This window comes from Elgaria multicarinata, chromosome 20 (genome assembly GCF_023053635.1).
Source record: "Elgaria multicarinata webbii isolate HBS135686 ecotype San Diego chromosome 20, rElgMul1.1.pri, whole genome shotgun sequence".
NCBI lineage: Eukaryota > Metazoa > Chordata > Lepidosauria > Squamata > Anguidae > Elgaria > Elgaria multicarinata.
Window position 1 is genome coordinate 14,408,674 of NC_086190.1, and position 21,433 is coordinate 14,430,106.

Below are 21,433 nucleotides of genomic sequence, written 5' to 3' on the forward strand. Positions count from 1 at the left end.
CACATGTATTAATACCGTTTAAGAAGAGTCCTTTTAACGGTGAATTGAAATGTTTCAAAAGCACCAAAACGCTAACGAAGGAACATATCCTGCTTGGTGTGCCCTGCCACGCCGGCTGCAAAACAGAGGCGTCCACTCTCTTTTCCCTCCCCCCTTGGCAAGCCTGCAGCGGGTGCTTTGGATTTTGAATAAATATTCAATTAATTGTTACTGTTTTGAATTTTATTGTTCTTACCTTCCTTAGTGGGTCGTTGAAAACCGCTAGTCCGAATAATGATTTTTATACTGTAGGGTAGGGGGCACTGGGCATGAGTTTGTGGAGCCAAGGGGGCGGTGACCTGAAAAAGTTTGGGAACCACTGCTGTAGATGAACCCTGTGTGTGTGTGTGTGTGTGTGTGTGTGTGTGTGTGTGTGTGTGGAGGAGGAGGAGGAGGAGGAGGAGGAGGAGGAGGAGGAGGAGGAAGGGGTCTACTTGGCAGGGAATTCCAGAGCCAAGCAGATTAACATTTCCTAAAGGCATCCTCCAGATCTCTACCCAGCACCAAAATAGGAACCGTGGTCTACCAGAAAAGAGGGCCTATCCCTGATAAACAGGCACTATTAGAGAGATTGTGTTCCGTGCGTCTTGTCTTCTATTTCTGGAGTGGCCCTTTGCGTTGATAGAATTTCATGTGACCGGTTCGGGATGGAGGGGGCTATTTTTGGCCTGTGAAAGTAGCCTCTCCAAAGCTGCACTGCCCACCCTCCCCATGCCAAGGGTCCCGGGCACAGCACCATGCCACACTGGGAAAACTCTGCTGCGCTGTACTCAGCATGGCTGCGTCCCCGGCATAGACGGCCTGCAAGGTAGGATCCGCGGCATCCCTCCCCCTTTATCGCGTTTGTTTCTGCTGCCCTCGGGGACAGCCGCTGCCTCTCTGACTTTTCACTCTGTTTCTAGGCTGCGCTTTTGCCCTCAAAAGGTTCTCCAACTCCTCGGATAACCCAAAAGTTCCAACTCTCTTTTTAGGCAGACGCAACTGAGCTTAGGATACAAGTAAACTGCTTTTCTGAAGCAGAGAGAAACTACAGGAGAGGGTATATTTGTTAACACAGCTAGTATTCCTGCCAGACCGGGTGATCTAAAGAACTCAGTAAGCAGAAGGACGAGGCCTTGAAGGTCACACCTGCTGATGACTGCTATCCACCAACGAAGTGCCTGTTGTGAGATAGGTACTGGGTTGCGTTTGCGGTGGGAAGACTTTCTAATCAGAGGACCCTGGCGTTTGCCATGTCCCTTTCTCGGCCGTTGAGCACGGGGGTGTATTGCACCTTTAGAGACAACTTTGTCATTAGAGGGCCAAATAACCTTAGTGACTCAGAGTGACTTTTGCCAGCTTTGACTGGGACATGAACGGTGGCTGTTCTTAGACGAGATGGCTTGGCTGCAGTGTTTCAAGCATCGGTCACTTTGGATTATTGCAATGCATTGGGGGAGATTGGGGTGGCAGGCAGGCTGGTTATGACCCTTGGATCTGAGGATATGGCAAGGCCACACGCGTGCTGAGGAGGGGTTTTGGGGAAGGAAGAAAAGTGGTACCCTGAATATAGAATCATAGAATAATAGAGTTGGAAGGGGCTTATAAGGCCATCGAGTCCAACCCCTTGCTCAATGCAAGAATCCACCCTAAAGCATCCCTGACAGAGGGTTGTCCAACTGCCTCTTGAAGGCCTCTAGTGTGGGAGAGCCCACAACCTCCCTAGGTAACTGATTCCATTGTCGTACTGCTCTAACAGTCAGGAAGTTTTTCCTGATGTCCAGCTGGAATCTGGCTTCCTTTAACTTGAGCCCGTTATTCCGTGTTCTGCACTCTGGGAGGATCGAGAAGAGATCCTGGCACTCCTCTGTGTGACAACCTTTCAAGTATTTGAAGAGTGCTCTCATGTCTCCCCTCAATCTTCTCTTCTCCAGGCTAAACATGCCCAGTTCTTTCAGTCTCTCTTCATAGGGCTTTGTTTCCAGACCCCTGATCATCCTGGTTGCCCTCCTCTGAACACGCTCCAGCTTGTCTGCGTCCTTCTTGAATTGTGGAGCCCAGAACTGGACGCAATACTCTAGATGAGGCCTAACCAGGACCGAATAGAGAGGAACCAGTACCTCACGCAATTCGGAAGCTATACTTCTATTAATGCAGTATAGCTTCCAAATCGCGTGAGATACTTTACACACACAAACACATCGTGCTTTATAGAACACCCTGACCCATACGGACAGATCCCTGCCTTGAGGAGTTTACAGCCTAAATTTCAACAGTGGGGGGGAGGCCATATCGATGAACACAGGGGATGAATTATGGGAAATCTTGGTAGTTTGTTGGCAGAACCCAACACTGACTATTGCAAACTTCTCTGTGCATCCATTGCCTGCTTTGGCAGGAGCAGGGATGAATCATCGGTTAGCACTGAGTGGCTGTAGAGGGGTAGCTGTGACTGCAGAAATCTAAAACTTATCTGTGCCAGGAATTCCACAGGCAGATTTTGGCAGGCCACAAGCTTGGCCTCTGCTCCGCCACCTGTAGTGATTTAAGGATCACGCCACCAGCCTGCTTTGCAAGACAGTTGTAAGATTACCAAGGTAATGTACGTAGAGCTCTTTGGTCACTGCTTTTCGCTTGCAAGGCGCAAAGTCTTCCTTTCAGCTTTATCACACCGGCGTTATACTATGCAATCACTGTGAATTGCGTGCAAAGGACTCTGAAGTTTTCCATCTTATAATCTGCTTTTATTGTGAAGTACTCTCACGCATCCTGCTTTAATTGCGCTTCTTAACCAAAAGAAGCGCAATATTTTGCTACTAGTTTTCGAGCGTATCATTTGTCGTTTTCCGAGTGGCCCCTGGGGCGCAGGAGCAGGATTTGAAGAGAAATTAAACAAATGCTTACATCTGCGTAAGCTTTAAAGATAAATACATCAAAATTGTCACAGTAATAGATATTAAGGAGAGCTTTAAGTACACCAAATTTGAATCAGATTGGGTCATCTGTTGATTTTTTATGATTTTTTACATTTCCCCCCTTAAACCCATTTCCTGGTATGCAAAGGATCTAGCCGCCTGGTAGAAACAACAGCAACGGCGACAGCTTAGCACTGTAGATCAGTGGTTCCCAATTGGTGGTCCCCGGACCCCAGGGGGTCCGTGTAACCCACCCAGGGGGTCCATGGCACCATTCACATATTCACCATTCATTTCTGGAGTCCACTGATGACGAATTCCTACCAGAAGTAAAATAAAACACCACTGAGCACCTGTGTGATTTAGCGACTAGCTTCAGAGATTGCTTCCCTGCACCTAATCCTGAAAACTCATGGAGAAGGAATCCTTTTGAATGTAGTGATGTACAACTAACAACTCTCTCTGCGGAAGAGCGAGATGCACTTGCTGACGTGACTTGTGATGGTTCACTGAAATCATTTTTCAAAGAATACAGACTGGACCAATTCTGGGTGACGGTTTTTCCTGATTATAAGAAGTTAGGTGAAAAAGCTTTGAAACATCTATTTCCCTTTTGTTCCACATATCTTTGTGAACCAACATTTTCGACATTTTGTTATGTGAAGAACAAGAATAGAAATCGGCTCGATGTTGATCCAGATTTGAGATTAAAAGTAGGAAATATTGAACTGGATGTGGAAGGGATTGTTCGGGACAAAAAGAGGCAGGATTTCTCCCATCGCATTTAGGTTTAGTAGCTGCTAGGCATGTCATAATTTGTTCAATTGTAAACTAGACGTTAGTAGAATTAAATTCGTCTTTATATTCCTAACTAAACCATTGTCATTTTTGCATGGTAATATCACAGATTGTATGGTCTGTTTTTTAGTATACCTAAAATACTTTGCGTTTGAGGGGCTACCCCTTCTTTTCTCCAAAAAATTGCTTCGCACAGGTAACTACCATAGAGATAACAATTTTTTCAAAAGTAGGGGGTCCATGGCTTGGCATTTGAAAAACAAGGGGTCCGCAGTACTTAGCTAATTGGGAAACACTGCTGTAGGGGATAATTCGAGGGAAACAGGTACGTCGGATGAAGCTCTTTTTCTGATCTCGCTGAAACTTGCCTTTTTTTTCCTGTCCCTGCAGCTCCACAAACCTGTCCCTTCCCAGATGGAAAATTTCGAGTACAGCATCCAGTTGAACAACCGGGATTGGACTGAATTCTACTTGGCCTCCGAGGAATGCAGCTTGAACCAGCCAGCCCTGGCCACCGCAGATGAACAGCTCCTTAGCGACCTTGAAGAAGGGGAAACCGAAGAGAACAGGTTGATCCCAGTGAGGGTGGGCCCCGTCCTGGCCCAGGACCCAGCCAGCTGCCTCCCACGTGGACACCCGCTCGCAGAAGAGGTTTTGTCTGGCGGCGAGGACGAATCCAATCCGGGCTCGGTCAGCAGATTTGTATGCAACAACAACAAGCGAGGCAGTACAGCTTTCGTTCAGCCTTCCCGGACCGGGGAAGGTCAGCTGCCCTGCGTGACTTCGAAGCCGTTGGGAAGTCGGCCCGGGCTGCCAGGACCTGCCACAGAACGTGAAGTTGAGTTTGCTGCCAAGGAAGAAGAATCAGGGAGAGGAGACAGGCCCATGAATCCTAACTGTCGCCAACCAGCAGTGGCAGCTACTGGTGTCAGAAAGAGGGACCTTCCAAAGCACAGCCCAGGGCAGGAGGCAGCAGAAAGACCTGCGTGTGCTTTGCTTATGAACCTCGATACCGTAAAGGGGATGGATGGGCCGGTCGGAGAAAATGAAAGCGCTGCCCTCTGTTCGGAGTCACAACACCCCAAAGGTGATATCTCCCAGACTGCCTCTACGGACACCCGCTTTCCAACAGGAAGCGCTGCCGTTTCTGAGAACTCAGACGTGTTAAGAGATCCGGCGGCATATCCGAGTTCTGTGCATTTTGCTTCTCCCGTTTCCGCAGAGCCCGGAGGAGCAGAGCGCCTGGAGAAGGGTGCTAAGCCTCTTCAGATCGTCCTGGTGACACAGGCCCCACCGTTCCAGGAAAAGCCTCTCCTGTTTCACGGATATTCGGCTCCGGTTGTGAGGGACGTGGCACCTCCTGACCCGCTGTCGGAGAGGCACGGAGAAAGCGCGGTGGGGAAGGAGAGCAAGAGAGGAGAGAATGCCGTCAACCTCAAAGATGAGTCGGGAGCCAGCCGTTGTAAGGACGTAAGCAGTGGCGTCCTAGCCCAGTTGGGCAGCTCTCCCTGTGACAATGTGGTGCAACGATTTCCCGAACCGGAGGGAAGCAGATGTCCAAGACCAACACACGCAACTGATTCCAGAACCTTGGATACTCACAGAGAACCTTCTGCATCAGCAGGAAGGGCAGCAAGGAAGGATAGCGAGGAACCACTCCGCCATCCTGGCATGGCTGTACCATTTGAAGAGGAGCCTCATACTATAGTTCAAGGAGGGCAGAGATCCGATTTCTTTGGGGAGTCCATTCCCCCTTGTTTGACACTAGAGGACTCTCCAGAAAGCGATTTCACCGCCATGACATCGCCAGAGATGTATGACTATTTTTTCTGTGATGACCCCCTGGAAGAGGGAGGAAAGACGGGGGAGGGGAGAGGGGTCTCAGTCGCGGACCAGGAGCTGCCCGAAATGTACGGGCCTGAAATGTACGAATATTTTTTTAATGAAGTCGTTGAGGTCCGGGGGAAAGGGGGTCGTGGGGACAAAGATACAGCATTGGAGACCTTCAGCTCTGACTGTCGTTTGGCTCCACCTGGTGGCACGGAGGACCTAGACTCCACTGCGACGGATGACGCCATGCACATCTCTGTCCCGGAGGTGTACGAACACTTCTTTGCCAGCAGTGCAAAGGACAAAAGAAACTGGAGGGCGGTTTTCCTGAGCGTGCCAGCCTCAGAGGCAAAGAAGGCCGTCAGAGCGTTAAAATCCCTCCTATGCAGACCAGCACGCCATTTCCAACCCAAGCCCACGGTCCATGGGGCAATGCTACGAAGGGGATCCCAAGGGAGGTTGGTGCTCCTGGCTCCAAATCTCCTGGACAAAAGCCAACCAAGACCGGAAGAGCTAAGAATGGCTGTTATGGAACCAGGTACCACTTCCCCCCCCCCCCCCGTTATGTAGGTGGGCTTCTGGCTCTAACTACTTGTTAGAGCGTCATCAGACGAGCGATTTATCGCACGCTCATTACTCACAGATTTTCACGGATCGTTTTCACAACGCTGCACGCCTCCCGCTCCTTCAGCTCGTTTTTCCATCACACACACACACACAAAAAGGACGGGGAAAAGGCGATTCTTTTGGCTGTGATGAAACTTGCCGCCATTTCCTGCTGTGTGCAGGAGAAGCAGCGCGGTAAAAACCGCCCACTGAATGGGCCCCGTGGCCGTTGCTTGCTTCCTCTTTCTTCCCCCGTGTGAAGAAAGAGGAAGCTGCTTCTCCCTAATGTGGGTCAGGAACAGGAGACCAAGCGACGGCAGGGAGGCCTTCAAGAGGCAGCTGGACAGCCACCTGTCAGGTATACTTCAAGGTAGATACCTGCAATGAGCAGGGGGTTGGACTCGATGGCCTTTGAGGCCCGTTCCAACTCTGCTATTCTATGATTCTATGATTCTATGAAATGCGATTCCCACCCTCCTCTGTGTAACAAAGGTTGTTACACAGAGGAGGGCCAGGATCTCTTCTCGATCCTCCCAGAGTGCAGGACACGGAATAACGGGCTCAAGTTAAAGGAAGTCCGGTTCCGGCTGGACATCAGGAAAAACTTCCTGACTGTTAGAGCAGTACGACAATGGAACCAGTTACCTAGGGAGGTTGTGGGCTCTCCCACCCTAGAGGCATTCAAGAGGCAGTTGGACAACCCTCTGTCAGGGATGCTTTAGGGTAGATTCCTGCATTGAGCAGGGGGTTGGACTCGATGGCCTTATAGGCCCCTTCCAACTCTACTAGTCTATGATTCTATGATTCTATGAAACGCGATTCCCACCCACCCCTAGTCTGATCATTTCCAAATCTCTTGCCCGGTGCTTCATTTCTAAGCTGAACTAAACGGGTGACCTCATTATTTGCATAACAAAGTCCTCTTGCCTTGGTGGTGACTAATTAATCAGCCAGCCTTAATTGATGTGCTAGAACAGATCGACGCAGGAAACCCACACAGAAAACGAAAAGCTTGACGTTTTACCACTTCCAAAGAGGTAGCCCGGTTAGTCTGTTTTTCATCCAAAACCACAAGGAGACTCATAGAACCTTAAAATGCTTTTTTAAAAAATATATATGACAGCATAAGCGTTCAAGGACTGAAGTCCATGAACGCTGAACTTTAAAGACGAGTAAATGTATTGATGGCACAATACATTTACTCGTCTTTAAAGTGCTATACGACCCCATTGTTTAAGTTTCACAACGTGCCCTGAAGGTTAAGACCTTTGCAAATCTTTTGGGTTACTCCCACCTTAAGTGTGCATGAGATTGGACTTGCAACCTTGGATTGCAGCATGGAAGTTACCAAAGGAATACTGTGCGTTCCAGAGGGTCTCAAAGGACATGAGCAAACACAGCTCACTGAGTTAAAACAAAAAACTGGCCTTTGGCGGTTTAAAAGCCATTCATGGCCCTGAACCTCAAGGCAATGCAAGCATTTGTTTTGGTCCTTGCTGTTGGGTGGAAAGCAGGCATAAGGAGTGCGCACAACATCTATGTGCTGGAGTGAAATTAGAAGGCGGTAGCTCAGAGGGAGAGGAACTGGTTTGCAGGCAAACGGTCCAATCCCCGGGTTCTCCAAGTACAGCATGGGAAAGGACCCTGCCTGCCAGTCAGTGTCGACAATACTGGACTAGATGGGTCAAGGGTTTGACTCAGTATAAGGCAGCTCCCTATATCCCTATGTCTCTGAGAAGGGCACCAAGAAAGCAATCTATTTGCTTAGAAGGAAAGGAAAGGAATCTCTCGTGCAAGCACTGCGTCATTACTGACTCTTGGAGGGACGCCTGCTTTCGCTGATGTTTTCTTGGCAGGCCTTATAGCGGGGTGGTTTGCCGTTGCCTTCCCCGGATGTTATTCCCTTTCCCCCAGCTAGCTGGGTACTCATTTTACCGACCTTGGGAGGATGGAAGGCTAATGGAAGACCCGAGCCGGCTGCCTGAAACCAGCTTCCGCTGGGATCGAACTCAGGCCGCGGGGAGAGTTTCAGCTGCAGAAACTGCTGCTTTACCGCTCTGCGCCACACGAGGCTCATTTACTTAGAACATCAGAACATATAAGAACATAAAAAGTGCCCCTGCTGGTTCAGACCAAGGGTCCATCTAGTCCAGCACTCTGTTCACACAGGCCTTAGCTAGACCTACCTGTTTAGTCCGTGATGCAGGGGGTGAAGATCTCGCGATGGTTTTATCGCGAGATCCCTCCTCTGTTTACACGCAGCGTGCAATGACCTCAGACGGAGAGGCGTCGCGCCTGCCATTTTTAAATTTTCTTAAAGAAGCAGCAGCGCACGAACACTCGTGTGCAAAAGGTAAGGTATTTTTTTTAAAAAAAACTTTCCTCGCTCACCCCACCCCACCCCGATGGGTGCAGTGCTCCTGAGGAGTGCTGTGCCCCGTGCGCGGGTCCCAGCTCTTCGCGAGGAATCACGAGGAGCCGGGACAAACCACGGCACCCGGCCACACGTTCTGCGGTCTCGGGCTCAGACTGAGACCACAGAAAAATTGGGCCTAAAGGGGAAGGCGAGATCCCGGGGCAAGGGAGGGATGATCCCTCCCTGATCCCGGGATCCCCTGTGCATCATGTGGACGCACAGGGACGATCTGAGGGATCACCCCGGGATTTCGCCCAGTCTAGCTATGGACACAGTGGCCAACCAGCTGTCGGCCAGGGATGAACAAGCAGGACATGGTGCAACAGCACCCTCCCACCCATGTTCCCCAGCAACTGGGGCACACAGGCTTACTGCCTCTGATACTGGAGATGGCACAACTTGAAGAGTAGATGTGAGAGTGATTTTGAACATGTGCCAAATGCCCTATCACAGAGTCATCACAGCCACCGTTGTGACCTCATTAGCAAGGTGCCCTTGTAGGCCCCTTCCAACTCTGCTATTCTATGATTCTATGACCCTAAGTGAAGAGGTACGGCAGTATCCAGACCTACTAGTAGATTTTACCGATAAAGTATCCAGGGCAGGCTCAAGACGCAGATACTTTTTTTCCACCCTAAATCGACCTACAGATATTTGAAAACAGAACATTTAACGCTGGGAAAACGAGACACATAAATGGCTGTGATAAGATACTAAAGATACGGTCTCTCAGAGATCGTTTAATCTCTCTCAGTTCTTTGAGAAAGCTAAATATTTTCCAGCTTAGCCTTAAACAAGAGATAGCTGGTTCATCATAGAGACTGATGTGTGTGTGTTTTTTCATAGGCTCAATGTGTCTCTCAAACAAAATTTGCCTGTCTGTTGTGTACGTCTTTACACACAGGATGCCTCATCTTCTTCTCCTTCTACGACTCCTTTCGCCTGGTTTTGGCCCATTTGTACATTTCCCCCCTTTGTTGTTTGGGCTCATTAACTGCATATTGATGGTGCTATATAAATAAATAAATAAATAAATAAATAATAATAATAATAATAATAATAATAATGGCAGCTAACTCATGGCTCCTTTGGAAATTCTGCAACTACTTTCCCTAGCCATTTATCTGGAAGTGGGTATTAGATCAGTTGAATGCAAGGCATGGATCGAGGCCTTTAAATGGCTACGGCTACACTTCCTGGCAGCTCTTGGTAGCTAGGGTGACCCTATGAAAAGGAGGACTGGGCTCTTGTATCTTTAACAGTTGTTTTATAAAGGGAATTTCAGGAGGTGTCATTTGTATATATGGAGAACCTGGTGAAATTCCCTCTTCATCCCAACAGTTAAAGCTGCAGGAGCTATACTAGAGTGACCAGATTTAAAAGAGGGCAGCTTTAACTGGTGTGATGAAGAGGAAATTCCACTAGGTTCCCCATATATACAAATGACACCTGCTGAAATTCCCTTTTCAATACAACTGTTAAAGATACAGGAGCCCTGTCCTCCTTTTCATAGGGTCACCCTACTGGTAGCTATCTCTTTTTATTGCTCTCAGATCCCTATGTCACTCGTTGGATGAGAGAGATGAGGAAGAAGCTACTTAGGCTGGGCTTCTCTGTGGAAGCTGTGGGCAAGGATGGACTCCAGAAGGCCCAATCTCTTGTTGTTCAAAGATTAATAGACCCAGATCTACAGCATTTAAGAACTGCTGCTAACAAATCTTGCTCTCCACTGCTCTATAATAATTTTAATAATGATAATAATAATAATTTATTTCTTACCTGCCTCTCCGATTGGATCGAGGCATGGAACAACAGCAAGCATAAAATACTGATTAAAAACATGGTATGCACTGTTTAAAAACATCCTAAAAGCATCCTAAAAACATACTAAAATATCCTAAAATTCTACTGGATAGGCCTGCCGGAAGAGATCAGTCTTGATAGCTTTCTTGAATGCTAAAAGGCTGTCAAGCTGACGAGTCTCCTCCGGCAGGCCATTCCAGTCTGGGAGCAGCAGAAGAAAAGATTCTCTGGGTAATGGTTGTCAGCCTAGTCTTTGCTGACTGAAGTAGATTCTTCCCAGAGGATCTGAGTGTGCGAGGCGGATTGTACGGGAGAAGGCGATCCCGCAGGTAATAACTATGGACTCACTGCATCTTCATATCTGTATGCTTTAACCATTTCCAAGTAAAGGAGAGCATTTACCTTTGCTCGCTTTAATGTGTTGCCATCAGCATTACTAGAAGGACGATTTAGTAAAATCCCAGTTAATGAACAGAGCTGTCCCTGTGGTTCTGGAGCAATAGAATCTGTCGAACATAACATTTTGCATTTTAACATGTATGAGGAATGCAGAAAGAAGCTAATCTTTCCTTTATTAACAGCCTTTTCTGGATGTAACTCCACAACGTCGGTATTAATCTGTTTAAGGGATGTGTCCTCCCATATTACTGAAAAAGGGTCTCTAAGTTTCTCATGGCCTCAATGCAAATTAGAAAAATAACATTGCAATCCTCCTGAGAGAAGCAACTCACTAAGCCGTATTTTGTTTTTATGTCACTTTTTATCTACCCTTTGCATGTTTTGGTGTTGATTTTGCTGGTCTGAGACCGTAATAAATAACAACGAATGCAACTACTTTCGTGTGGAGTAGCGAGGATAACCAAATTTCCACCCATACATGGCCACTCACAATGGCCAACACAGCTACCACGATAGAAAATATACCGTGGGGCAAACTGGGGCAGACTGGGGCGTGGGTGGATGTGAGAACGAGAAGAAGGACAAGTCAAGAAAAGTCAGAACTTATTGGACTCTTGACTGTGTCTCAGAATTTAAAAGTAATATGTGGATTTCCGGATTATTACAACCTGCAATCCGATTGTGCAGTTCTAATGTGACACCTAAAAGCACCCTTTGAAAACCCTTGTGATGGAATCCTCAGGCGGAGGAAAGCTGGTCCAAGTTTTATGATGATAGATAGATAGATAGATAGATAGATAGATAGATAGATAGATAGATATGAGCTCCTCAGAGAGGTCCGCCTGGCGCCTACACTGTACTCCTTTCGTCGCCAGCTGAAGAACTTTTTATTCTCTCAGTATTTTAACACTTAATTTTAACTTAAATTTAAATTTTACTGTTCTAACTCTGCATTTTAATCTTATATCAATTTTTGCTGCGTGGTTTTATCCTGGTTGTGCTTTTTATACTGTATTTTGTATTTGTGCTTTTAACCTGTTGGTTGTTTAATTATGGTTTTAATTTTTGTGAACCGCCCAGAGAGCTTCGGCTATTGGGCAGTATAAAAATGTAATAAATAGATAGATGGATGGATGGATGGATGGATAGATAGATAGATAGATAGATAGATAGATAGATAGATAGATAGATAGATATCCCGATGTCAGGGGAAAATAAAATAAAATGATGAGTTCCAAAAGGCAAAAGCCGGAAGTATTCATCTTTTGAGAGCTGAGGTTTTCATGAGGGTGACATGATGGAGAGAGGTACTGCTGCATAGGGTGACCCTATGGAAAGGAGGACAGGGCTCCTGTATCTTTAACAGTAGCATAGAAAAGGGAATTTCAGCAGGTGTCATTTGTATGCATGCAGCACCTGGTGAAATTCCCTCTTCATCATAACAGTTAAAGCTGTAAGAGCCCTGCCCTCTTTTGTATCTGGTCACTCTCATATAACTCCCACAGCTTTAATTGTTGTGATGAAGAGGGAATTTCACCAGGTGCTGCATGCATACAAATAACGTCTGTTGAAATTCCCTTTTCTATGCAACTGTTAAAGATACAGGAGCCCTGTCCTCCTTTCCATAGGGTCACCCTAGTACTGCTTTACTGTTTTCTTGGAGGCAGCCTTCCTGCTTTTCCAACATCTTGGTTCTTCTCCTTCCCAGAAAAGCCGCTCCAGCCGGTTTTCACGCAGAGGGATATGTGCCTGGGCTTCATGGCATTTGCTTCGTGGGCCGTGAAGACCTCCGACCTGCAGGCTCCAGATGCTTGGAAGATTGGTAATGTATCGCAAGGCCTCGGCGTGGGCGGTGCATTGCTTCTGGTGGATTTGGGGAAGGGGGGCAGATCTAAGTCTGAGAGATAGCCCAGGAATGTTAACATACTGGTTACATTCTGGAACAAAGCAGAAAGAATGCCAAGAACAGTTTCTTTTTTTCTTTACCCATTCCTCCCTCTCTCTCTCTCTCTCTCTCTCTCTCTTTCTCATCTGTCTTCCACTGTTATTTCTCCTTTTCTTCTTCCTCCTCTTCCAACAGCCTCCCTTTCCTTCCAAACAATTGGCTCTTTGTATCAAAAAGAAATGCAAACTACATTCCTATACTTAAAATGACGTTTCCTTTTAGCATATGTAAGAATAGGAATTACCTGCCCTTGGGTCCGTTTTGTTTCCGCAGTTTTACTGCCCTAAATGAGCATTCTGTCTGGAAAGAATCAAGTAACTCATACAGTCATGCAATGACTGGTGGCCCAGCTACGCCCCTATCTGGACTGGGGTAACCTAGCTTCAGTCGTCCATGCTCTGGTAACCTCCAAATTAGATTACTGCAATGCCCTCTACGTGGGGCAGCCTTTGAAGACGGCTCGGAAGCTGCAGCTTGTGCAAAATGCAGCAGCCAGATTGATAACTGGAACCAGAAGGTTCGAACATATAACACTGATTCGCCCGCTTGCATTGGCTGCCTATACATTTCCGAGCCCAATTCAAGGTGCTAGTTTTAACCTATAAAGCCCTACACGGCTTAGGACCACAATACCTGACGGAACGCCTCTCCCGACATGAACCTACCCGTACACTGCACTCAACATCTAAGGTCCTCCTCCGAGTGCCAACTCCGAGGAAAGCTCTGAGGATGGCAACAAGGAAGAGGGCCTTTTCAGTGGTGGCCCCCCAATTATGGAATGATCTCCCCGATGAGGCTCGCCTGGCGCCCACATTGTTATCTTTTCGGCACCAGGTCAAGGCCTTTCTCTTCTCCCAGGCATTTAACAGCATTTAACAACATATGCTAACTTGGTTTGTTTTTTAATGGACCCACAACTGTTGTTGTTTAAATGGATACTGTTTTATACTGTTGTTTTTATATTTTTTTGATGGTTTTAAATTTTGTATACTTTTTAATGTTCACTGTTTTTAACTTTTGTAAACCGCCCAGAGAGCTTCAGCTATGGGGCAGTATATAAATTAAATAAATAAATAAATAAATAGGGCACAATTCCATTGAGTCCCTGTGCGTTGGGAGTGACTAAACTATTCCAAAGTACCCGTAGCAGGAGTCACAGCAGAATTTCCTTGACTTAAGGTGACTGTATGAAAAGGAGGACAGGACTCCTGTATCTTTAATGGTTGTACAGAGAAGGGAATTTCATGTTGTTTACTGTTGTTGCTGCTGTTTACTGTTAGGGCCATTTAGAAGTATGATCAGAAATTAATGTAAACTTTTATTTATTTACTTATTGCATTTTTATACCGCCCAATATCCAAAGCTCTCCGGGCAGTTTGCAAAAATTAAAACCATAGAAACCATTCAAAATATAAAACAAACAGCATAAAAGCATAATATAATAAAATACAAGATAAAAACACAGCCAGGATAAAAAAACAAACCCAGCAGCAATGCAGAAATCCACACTGATTTAAAATACAAATTTAAAACACCAAGTTAAAATTTATTTATAGACTGTTAAAATGCTGGGAGAATAAAAAGGTCTTCAACTGGCGTCTCAAAGAATATAATGTAGGTGCCAAGCGAACCTCCTTAGGGAGCTCATTCCACAGCCGGGGTGCCACAGCAGAGAAGGCCCTCCTCCTGGGAGCCACCTGCCTCACTTCCTTTGACAGGGGCTCACGGAGAAGGACCCCTGAGGATGACCTTAGGGTCTGGGCAGGTACATATGGGAGGAGGCGTTCCTTCAGATAGCCTGGCCCCAAGCCATTTAGGGCTTTGAATGTTAACACCAGCACTTTGAATCGGGCCCGGACCTGGACTGACGGCCAATGAAGCTGGAAGAGGTCAGGGGTGATGTGGTCTCGTTGGCTGTAAACTTTATAGTATCTTCCCTGATGCTTGTGGTTGACGTTCACCATGAGTTCATTAGTTGAAACTTCAGAGATAGCAGGAGGCCTTCTTTTGAAAATGTAAACCTTTGCAGGTCCATGCAATTCACATGTTCCAGAGGTAAGCTAGATATATAACTTGGCCTACAGTTCAATTTTGTTGGAATTTCTCATGCAATAAAAAGAGCCATGGCTGAAGAGCGATGAACGAATAATTGAAATGAATAGAAACAAACAGTCGTACTGCTGACGAATTTCCAATGGGCAGCCTAGTGCTTGCTGAGTCCTGAGATTCTTGCAAAGGATGCAGAACTAGGTGGACCTTGATCTAATCCAGCAAGGTGTACTTCTCAGGTTCTTAAGCAAAAGTGTAGACTCAGGATCGCTTAACACAGAAGAGCCATGCCTCAAATTAGTAAGACATCAACTACCGTATTTCTTCAATTCTAAGACACACTTTCCCCCCCATATAAACATCTCTAAAAACGGAGTGGGTCTTAGAATCGCGGGTGTGTCTTAGGTTGTTTTTTTCTGTTGGTGGTACTGAAATTCGTGTGCGGCTTACAATCGATGGCGTCTTACAATCAAAGAAATACGGTAGGTGTTTAGCACACATCAGAGGACCATGAGAGATTGTATAAAGTAAAGATAAACCAGAGAACAAGATAAACCAGACCACACAAGACTGAAGTCAGCTTACCATTTGAATATGAGTACTGGGTGAAGAATTCATCTTCCTGAGAACCCCCAGTTTTTGGTTGTTGTTTTTAAAAAAGCCAAGTTGTTAGTCCTCATGATTGCAAAGATATGCTTGAGAGTGTGGGTGATGTCTGGGAAATCTCAAGATTTTCAGTGGGGGAATCTTCCACTCTTTGTCCCCTCCCCATGCCTTGAAACAGCAGAATACATAATAATAATAAAAAAAAATAAGGAGCAATTGCGGCATGAACTATACAAAAGAAGAGAGCTTGTGCAGATGTTAGACCTTATGTAGGATGCAGCATTTGGAGCGCTTGAAAGAAAAGAAAGAAAGATTTGTGCAGAATTTGCAAATTCTTGGCCCATTGCCCTTCTCAGAGAGAAAGACTAGGCTGCTTAATTTCTTGTAGACAACATAACAATTTGCCTTTCTTTGATATCTCTGCCTACATTGCGTGGGGCATCTCTCTCTCTCTCTCTTTTTTCCCCCTCAGTGCTGCTGGCAAATTTTGGCACCTTTTCAGCCATCCGCTACTTCAGGCGGCAGATCATCACGGAAGGACAGCACAGAACTTAAGAGGAATCAACCCCATCCCACCCAATGGGTCATCAAGGACGATTTGGAAAGAGTACCATGGTTTCTTTGGAGGCAAGGGACCAGCATTTTAACGTGTAGGCTTCCTGGACTGTTGAACTCAGTGCTATAACCCCCTTCTTAGTGAAGGAGGCAAAAAGAATGGAACGATACAGGCCTCCACGGAAATTAGATTTTGGCTCCAACTGTACAACCAAGAAGTCCAGAACCTCCGTTCCTGTCTCAGTCAGAAATATATCATGAACCCTTGGAAGAAGGTAGTCTGTAAATAAATAACCCAGCAACCATCTGGTTGGTAGCTAGCTAGTCAGCTGCATGCAACAGACAAGGGAAAACTGGGAAGTGTTTCCTTTTTTTGAGAAGGAAGTTGAAAGGATTTAGAGGTGGGTTTCATGGACAGTTTAAAAACACACACTAAAATTCTAGAAGGCAAGTCACTAGAAGGACTGATCAAACAGGATGCCTTCAATTGAGGGAAGATGTGGGTTAGGAGGATGGAGAACTTGAAAATATGGACGTCTTCCATATAGTTAAATGAATGTTTAAAAAGAAGACTGAAGAGAAAGATGGTTCACTTTATTCACTGAGGATAGAAGCAACACGTATAAAGAGAAGGGAAATACAGTTAGGATCGAGACAGGCAATGTCCTAAATAAAAGATCCTCTTACGTAAGAGTGAGAAAATTGACGTTTTATGTTTTATTTGCATAAAGACGTTAAGATTCCTGTTCTTTCACCACAGCGTAGGTGAAGGGAAAATGGACAGAAAAGGTAGACTTGTTTGTTACGAAAGACAATATAGATGGAACAGAACTGATGGATTTTTTGAACATTACAGCAACGTATGATTCTTTGATATATGTTTTGAAGAGCTCTAACAATCAAAGGCCACAAATCTCTAGCTAAGATGCGTGCATCAGGAAATGACCTTGTTTGCTGGGTGGGTGAAAAGTTGCTAATGTGACAAAGCTGTCTGGTGAAGAACTCTGTGTAACTTGGAGAGTTTGCACATTCCCACCCTAAAGGAGGTTGGGTCAATAAAAGGTACCACTTCAGTTGTTTTTATTTTATGATTTTCCAGCCCCCAGCCTTCTATGGTTCAGAAGAAAGGTTGACTCAACTCTACTTGCCTTTGGGATTCTAACATGAACTTGGAACACGCTTGTTACAAATATTCCACTATAAACTAAAGAAACAATACGTAGCGTGCATTAATATTCCTCTTTTGAATATTCAAAGCGTTTCACGTAAGACCCAGTAGCTTTTGAAAAGACCTGCCGGCAGGTGGAGATTAAAACTTCTAGAACTGGTTTTTTGATATGGATCAACACAGCGGCCTGGATTTTCAGACTTTCCTTGAGAGTTTGGCTATAGGAAGCGCCCGCAGTTCCAAATTGACTCCTACACCATTATTAGCGATGCACTTCTGTGTACAAAGTTGTCTTCCAAACCATAGCGATAGCAATGTAAAGTACTGCCATTCAATGTTGATCTTTAACACTGCTTGCATGCCTATTTCCCCACTTTAAGAGATTTTATTATATTAAATGGTATCTAAGTATTACTAATCAATCAGACAAACCAATTCTTCTGTGATATCAACTAGGATCCAAGCATAACTGGTTGTGCATAACTGGTTGAACTGCACAAGCAAGTAAACAATACACATTTGCATACAATGGGGTTTTATCTCATTTATTTACTGTACTTTTAAACTGCCCAACAGGATAAATGAAACCAAGATAAAATCAACAGCAAAGGATCAGACCATGACAACTTCATAAAACCAGCAGCAGGGATACTAAATGCACATCTTAAAATGCCTGGGGGAATAAAAAGGTATTTGCTTGGCGAGGAAAAGCATAACGTAGGCACCAGGAGGGCCTCTCTGGGGAGAACATTCCACAAATAGGGTGCCACCACTGAAAAGGCCCTCTTTCTCGTGGCCAGCCACTTCAACTCATTTGTCGAGGACACCTGGATGACAGCCTCTGAAGGTGATATTATGATAGGTAAATGAACAGTGAGAAGCACCCAGTCCATGTACAATAAGCCTGTGATTGCGTGGTTAGTGCTAACATCTGAACAGAACTGTATTTTTATTTTAGCCTCTGTTGGTGAATTCCCAATCTATTCATAGCCATTTTTTGAAAAGATTAACCAGTGTGGTCTAGTGGTTAAGAGTATCAGGCTTGATATGGGGAGATCTGGGTTCAAATCCCCAGCCAGCCATGAAACTCCCTGGGTGGGTGGGTCAGTCATTCTCTTTCAGTCTAACCTACCTCACAGGTTTGTTGTGAGGGTGAAATCGGAGGGGGCATGCATGCCACCTTGAGATCTTTGGAGGAAAAGCGAGGAATAAATGTAATAAATAAGAAAATAACCGTATCACTCCAGGAGCCAAGTAACTCATCCCTGTTGCTGCATCCTTACGCGGGACTGTGCTTTCTCCACTTAATTTCTACTGGCATGCAGCTGTTAAAAGCACAGGAGCCCTAACAGAAAAAACAGCCGGCCACCCTACCTTGGAACTAATCGGAACAGTTGGAATTACTTCAATTTCTTTTTGCAACCAGGTCCTGGGGGCGGGAGGGAAAGGACTCCAGTCCTCCCTGTTTCACGGGAAACAGAAAGCCAGAGATACTTTTATGGAGATCTTATCAGAGTGACACTTACTTTGCGTGATTGCTGCTTCGGTCTGAACCAGGAAAATAATCAAGGCAGGCAAAATATAGTTCCATGAGGGCTGAGATGGCAACCGCCCACCTCGTGACCAGATCCAGATGAAATCTTGAACCCTGCCAGAGAACGAGTGAGCGGAGTATCGGGAAACGCAGCCAGCAAAAGGAGATAAATCCCAGGAGTTTCTGCTGGGCTTGTTGAAGCAGCAAAGAACCAACAGGGAAAGACCAGTCCCAGCTTGTCTAGAAGCCCTTTTATTTATTTATTGAATAAACTTTATTCCCTTGACCTTTCAAAGAAGGGCTGACGGCTCTCCAAGTTGACCTGAAATTTGAGGGGTTTACTTTCACACAAACCACTAAGCCACACTCCGTGGTTGAGTGTGGGTTGCTGTTGAACCATGGAAGTTTGTTGAACCATGGGTTGGCGTGTTGTCTGAACCCAGGACATTTTCCAGTGTGGTGTAGTGAGAGCCAGTGTGGTACAGTGGCTAAAGTGTTGGACTTGGAGTCAGGAGATCTGGGCACTAGTCCTCACTTGGCTATGGAAACCCACAGAATCTCAGCCAAACCTACCTCGCAGGGTTGTTTTGTGAGGATAAAAGGGAAAGGAGGAGGATTATGTATGCCACCTTGGGTTCCTTAGATGAAAAAAAGTGGGATATAAATGCAACAACAACAACAACAACAATAATAATAATAATAATAATAATATTTTAAATGACACACAAGTTATTTCATCTTTGTGATCCTTAAGAGTTCGGTGAAGTTTTCTATGTTTTAAATCCCAGATATTAACAGTACTATCAGTGCCTCCACTTGCAATATACATTGAATTTGAACTCAAACTTATACATGTTTGCCCCTTCAGCTAGTTCAAAGAGCGGAACTGGATTACCTTTCCAGTTTGAAATAACTATTTCATCACCAAGAGCAGATGCAGTGACCAGAAAATTATTGTTGCTACCCCAGCATACAGAGCTAACTGGATGCGAGGAAGTGTGGGGCCTGAACTGGTCCACCACAGTTATGGATGAAGAATCCCATATTTTAACATCATCATCTCCTGACGAAGCAAAACGGGTGCTTTCCTGCATGGCTGAACCTTCCCGCTTGGCCGGGACACCCCGCCCGGGTCAGAGTCTTCTAGCCGGCCCGACTCATTTTCTCAGGCATGAAGCGTTGCTAGGCGGAAGCGCCCTTCTGCAAACTTTCGAAGCCAGCACGCCGCCTTATCGTCTCCCCGAACGCGCCAGACCCTAATAATAATAATAATAATAATAATAATAATAATAATAATAATAATAATAATCAAAAAAGAAAAAAAACACTTACTTCATTGACATAGCAATACCTAATGACAAAAGTATTGTAGAAAAGGAAGAGGTAAACAGAGAAGACTATACACCATTGATTATGGAAGTTAAAGAATGACGGCAACTGGAAAAGTTTACAATTATTCTGTTGGTCACATCAGACACCGGCATCACATCAAAAAAATTTATAGACAAACCTTCAGAAACTGGGCCTCCCAAAATACATCCACACCAACATCCCGAAAGCAGTCCGACTTAAAACATGTTCAATAGTCAGGAAATTCCTGACTCAGTAAAGGAGAGCATGACTTGGCAAAGCCCGTCATGTTCATCTAGAAAAACCGCCACGAGAGAGAAAAGAGAAATAATAATAATTTTCCGCAAGGTGGTTCGTTAACCACCCTGAACAGCCCAACAACAAACCATGGGTTCTCAAGGGGGCTTGTTTGAAGAAAAATAAGCCCCATTGTATGGTTAACAAGCCACCCAAGAGAAAATGTCCTGAGTTCAGACAACACACTAACCCATGGTTCACAACCCACATTCAATCACTGAGTGTGGGTTAGTGGGTTGTGGGAACCCACTCTCTGCCTCTGGGCTTCTCGGGCAAGGCTTAAAATGTTAATCCAGCTAGACGTGAATGCAATTAATGTGCATTATTTTTCCCATGGAGTCATAGTATTGGAAGGGTCCTCAAAGGTCATCTAATCCAACCCCCTGCTCAATGCAGGCTGTACAATGTACAATGCAACTACAGCATCTGAGTCAGATGGCTGCCCGGTCTCTGCTCAAAGGCCTCTAGTGAAGAAGATCCCAATATGTGTTGCTCTGTCAACAGAAATGGTCTGTTCCCTTTTTTGTTATGTAGCTGACAGTAGAGAGGAAGCCTGAACAGCCTCTGACTATGCAGGGCAGCCGGACGGAGTTGAACTCTTTCTCTCCCAGCCGCAACTATCTGGAGTGAAGAGAGACAGAGTTTCCCTGCAAGATGCATGCCTTTTCGTTGGTATTCTTAACCCCTGTCAACAGAACTTCTCCGTGCTATACCAGCCGTGACCTTGATGGGTTTATCTCCAATCATTTTTGTGTGAATCCAGCCAAGGCGAACGCCGTTGGCTGGCATTTAGAGGGGCCAAGGGGGCACTGAGCATTGCCCTCATCCAGCATCTGACAGCAACTTTACTGCCAAGTGAATGAAAAAGTCAGGCAGGTGCTCTTTGGGCCATCATTGTCCCAAAGTTTCAGTTCACAGTCCGTGCCAACAGCTTCTCTCCAAAGTGCTCCGGAAATTAAACGCTGAAGGTTGGTGATGACTGAGCAACCTCAATAGATTGTACGCCTCTCTCTGTGTGTGTGTGTGTGTGTGTGTGTGTGTGTGTGTGTGTGTGTGCAGTTGTGTAGTGGTAAATTTTGAAGTGCAGGAGCTCTGCACCAATGTCCCCTCTAAATTTCTCCTCATTCTTGAATCATAGAATCGT

At 45.6% G+C, this 21,433-nt stretch overlaps 1 protein-coding gene across 1 annotated transcript; it reads left to right on the forward strand.

Annotated features, from left to right (window-relative positions):
• Positions 1-706: 706 nt before the first annotated feature.
• PERM1 (PPARGC1 and ESRR induced regulator, muscle 1) lies at positions 707-16,008 on the forward strand. Its single transcript, XM_063145088.1, has 4 exons — positions 707-847; positions 4,146-6,099; positions 12,494-12,607; positions 15,858-16,008. Exons 2-4 carry the CDS (start codon positions 4,146-4,148, stop codon positions 15,938-15,940), a joined length of 2,151 nt encoding a protein of 716 aa, XP_063001158.1. The 5' UTR covers positions 707-847; the 3' UTR covers positions 15,941-16,008.
• The last annotated feature ends 5,425 nt before the right edge of the window (positions 16,009-21,433 follow it).

Bases quoted from the DNA above. Each gene is read 5' to 3' on its own strand.
- PERM1 (XM_063145088.1), top strand. From the start codon at position 4,146: ATGGAAAATTTCGAGTACAGCATCCAGTTGAACAACCGGGATTGGACT. The intron at 6,100-12,493 runs GTACCACTTCCC...TCTCCTTCCCAG, and splicing joins AATGGCTGTTATGGAACCAG to AAAAGCCGCTCCAGCCGGTT. The intron at 12,608-15,857 runs GTAATGTATCGC...TTTCCCCCTCAG, and splicing joins TCCAGATGCTTGGAAGATTG to TGCTGCTGGCAAATTTTGGC.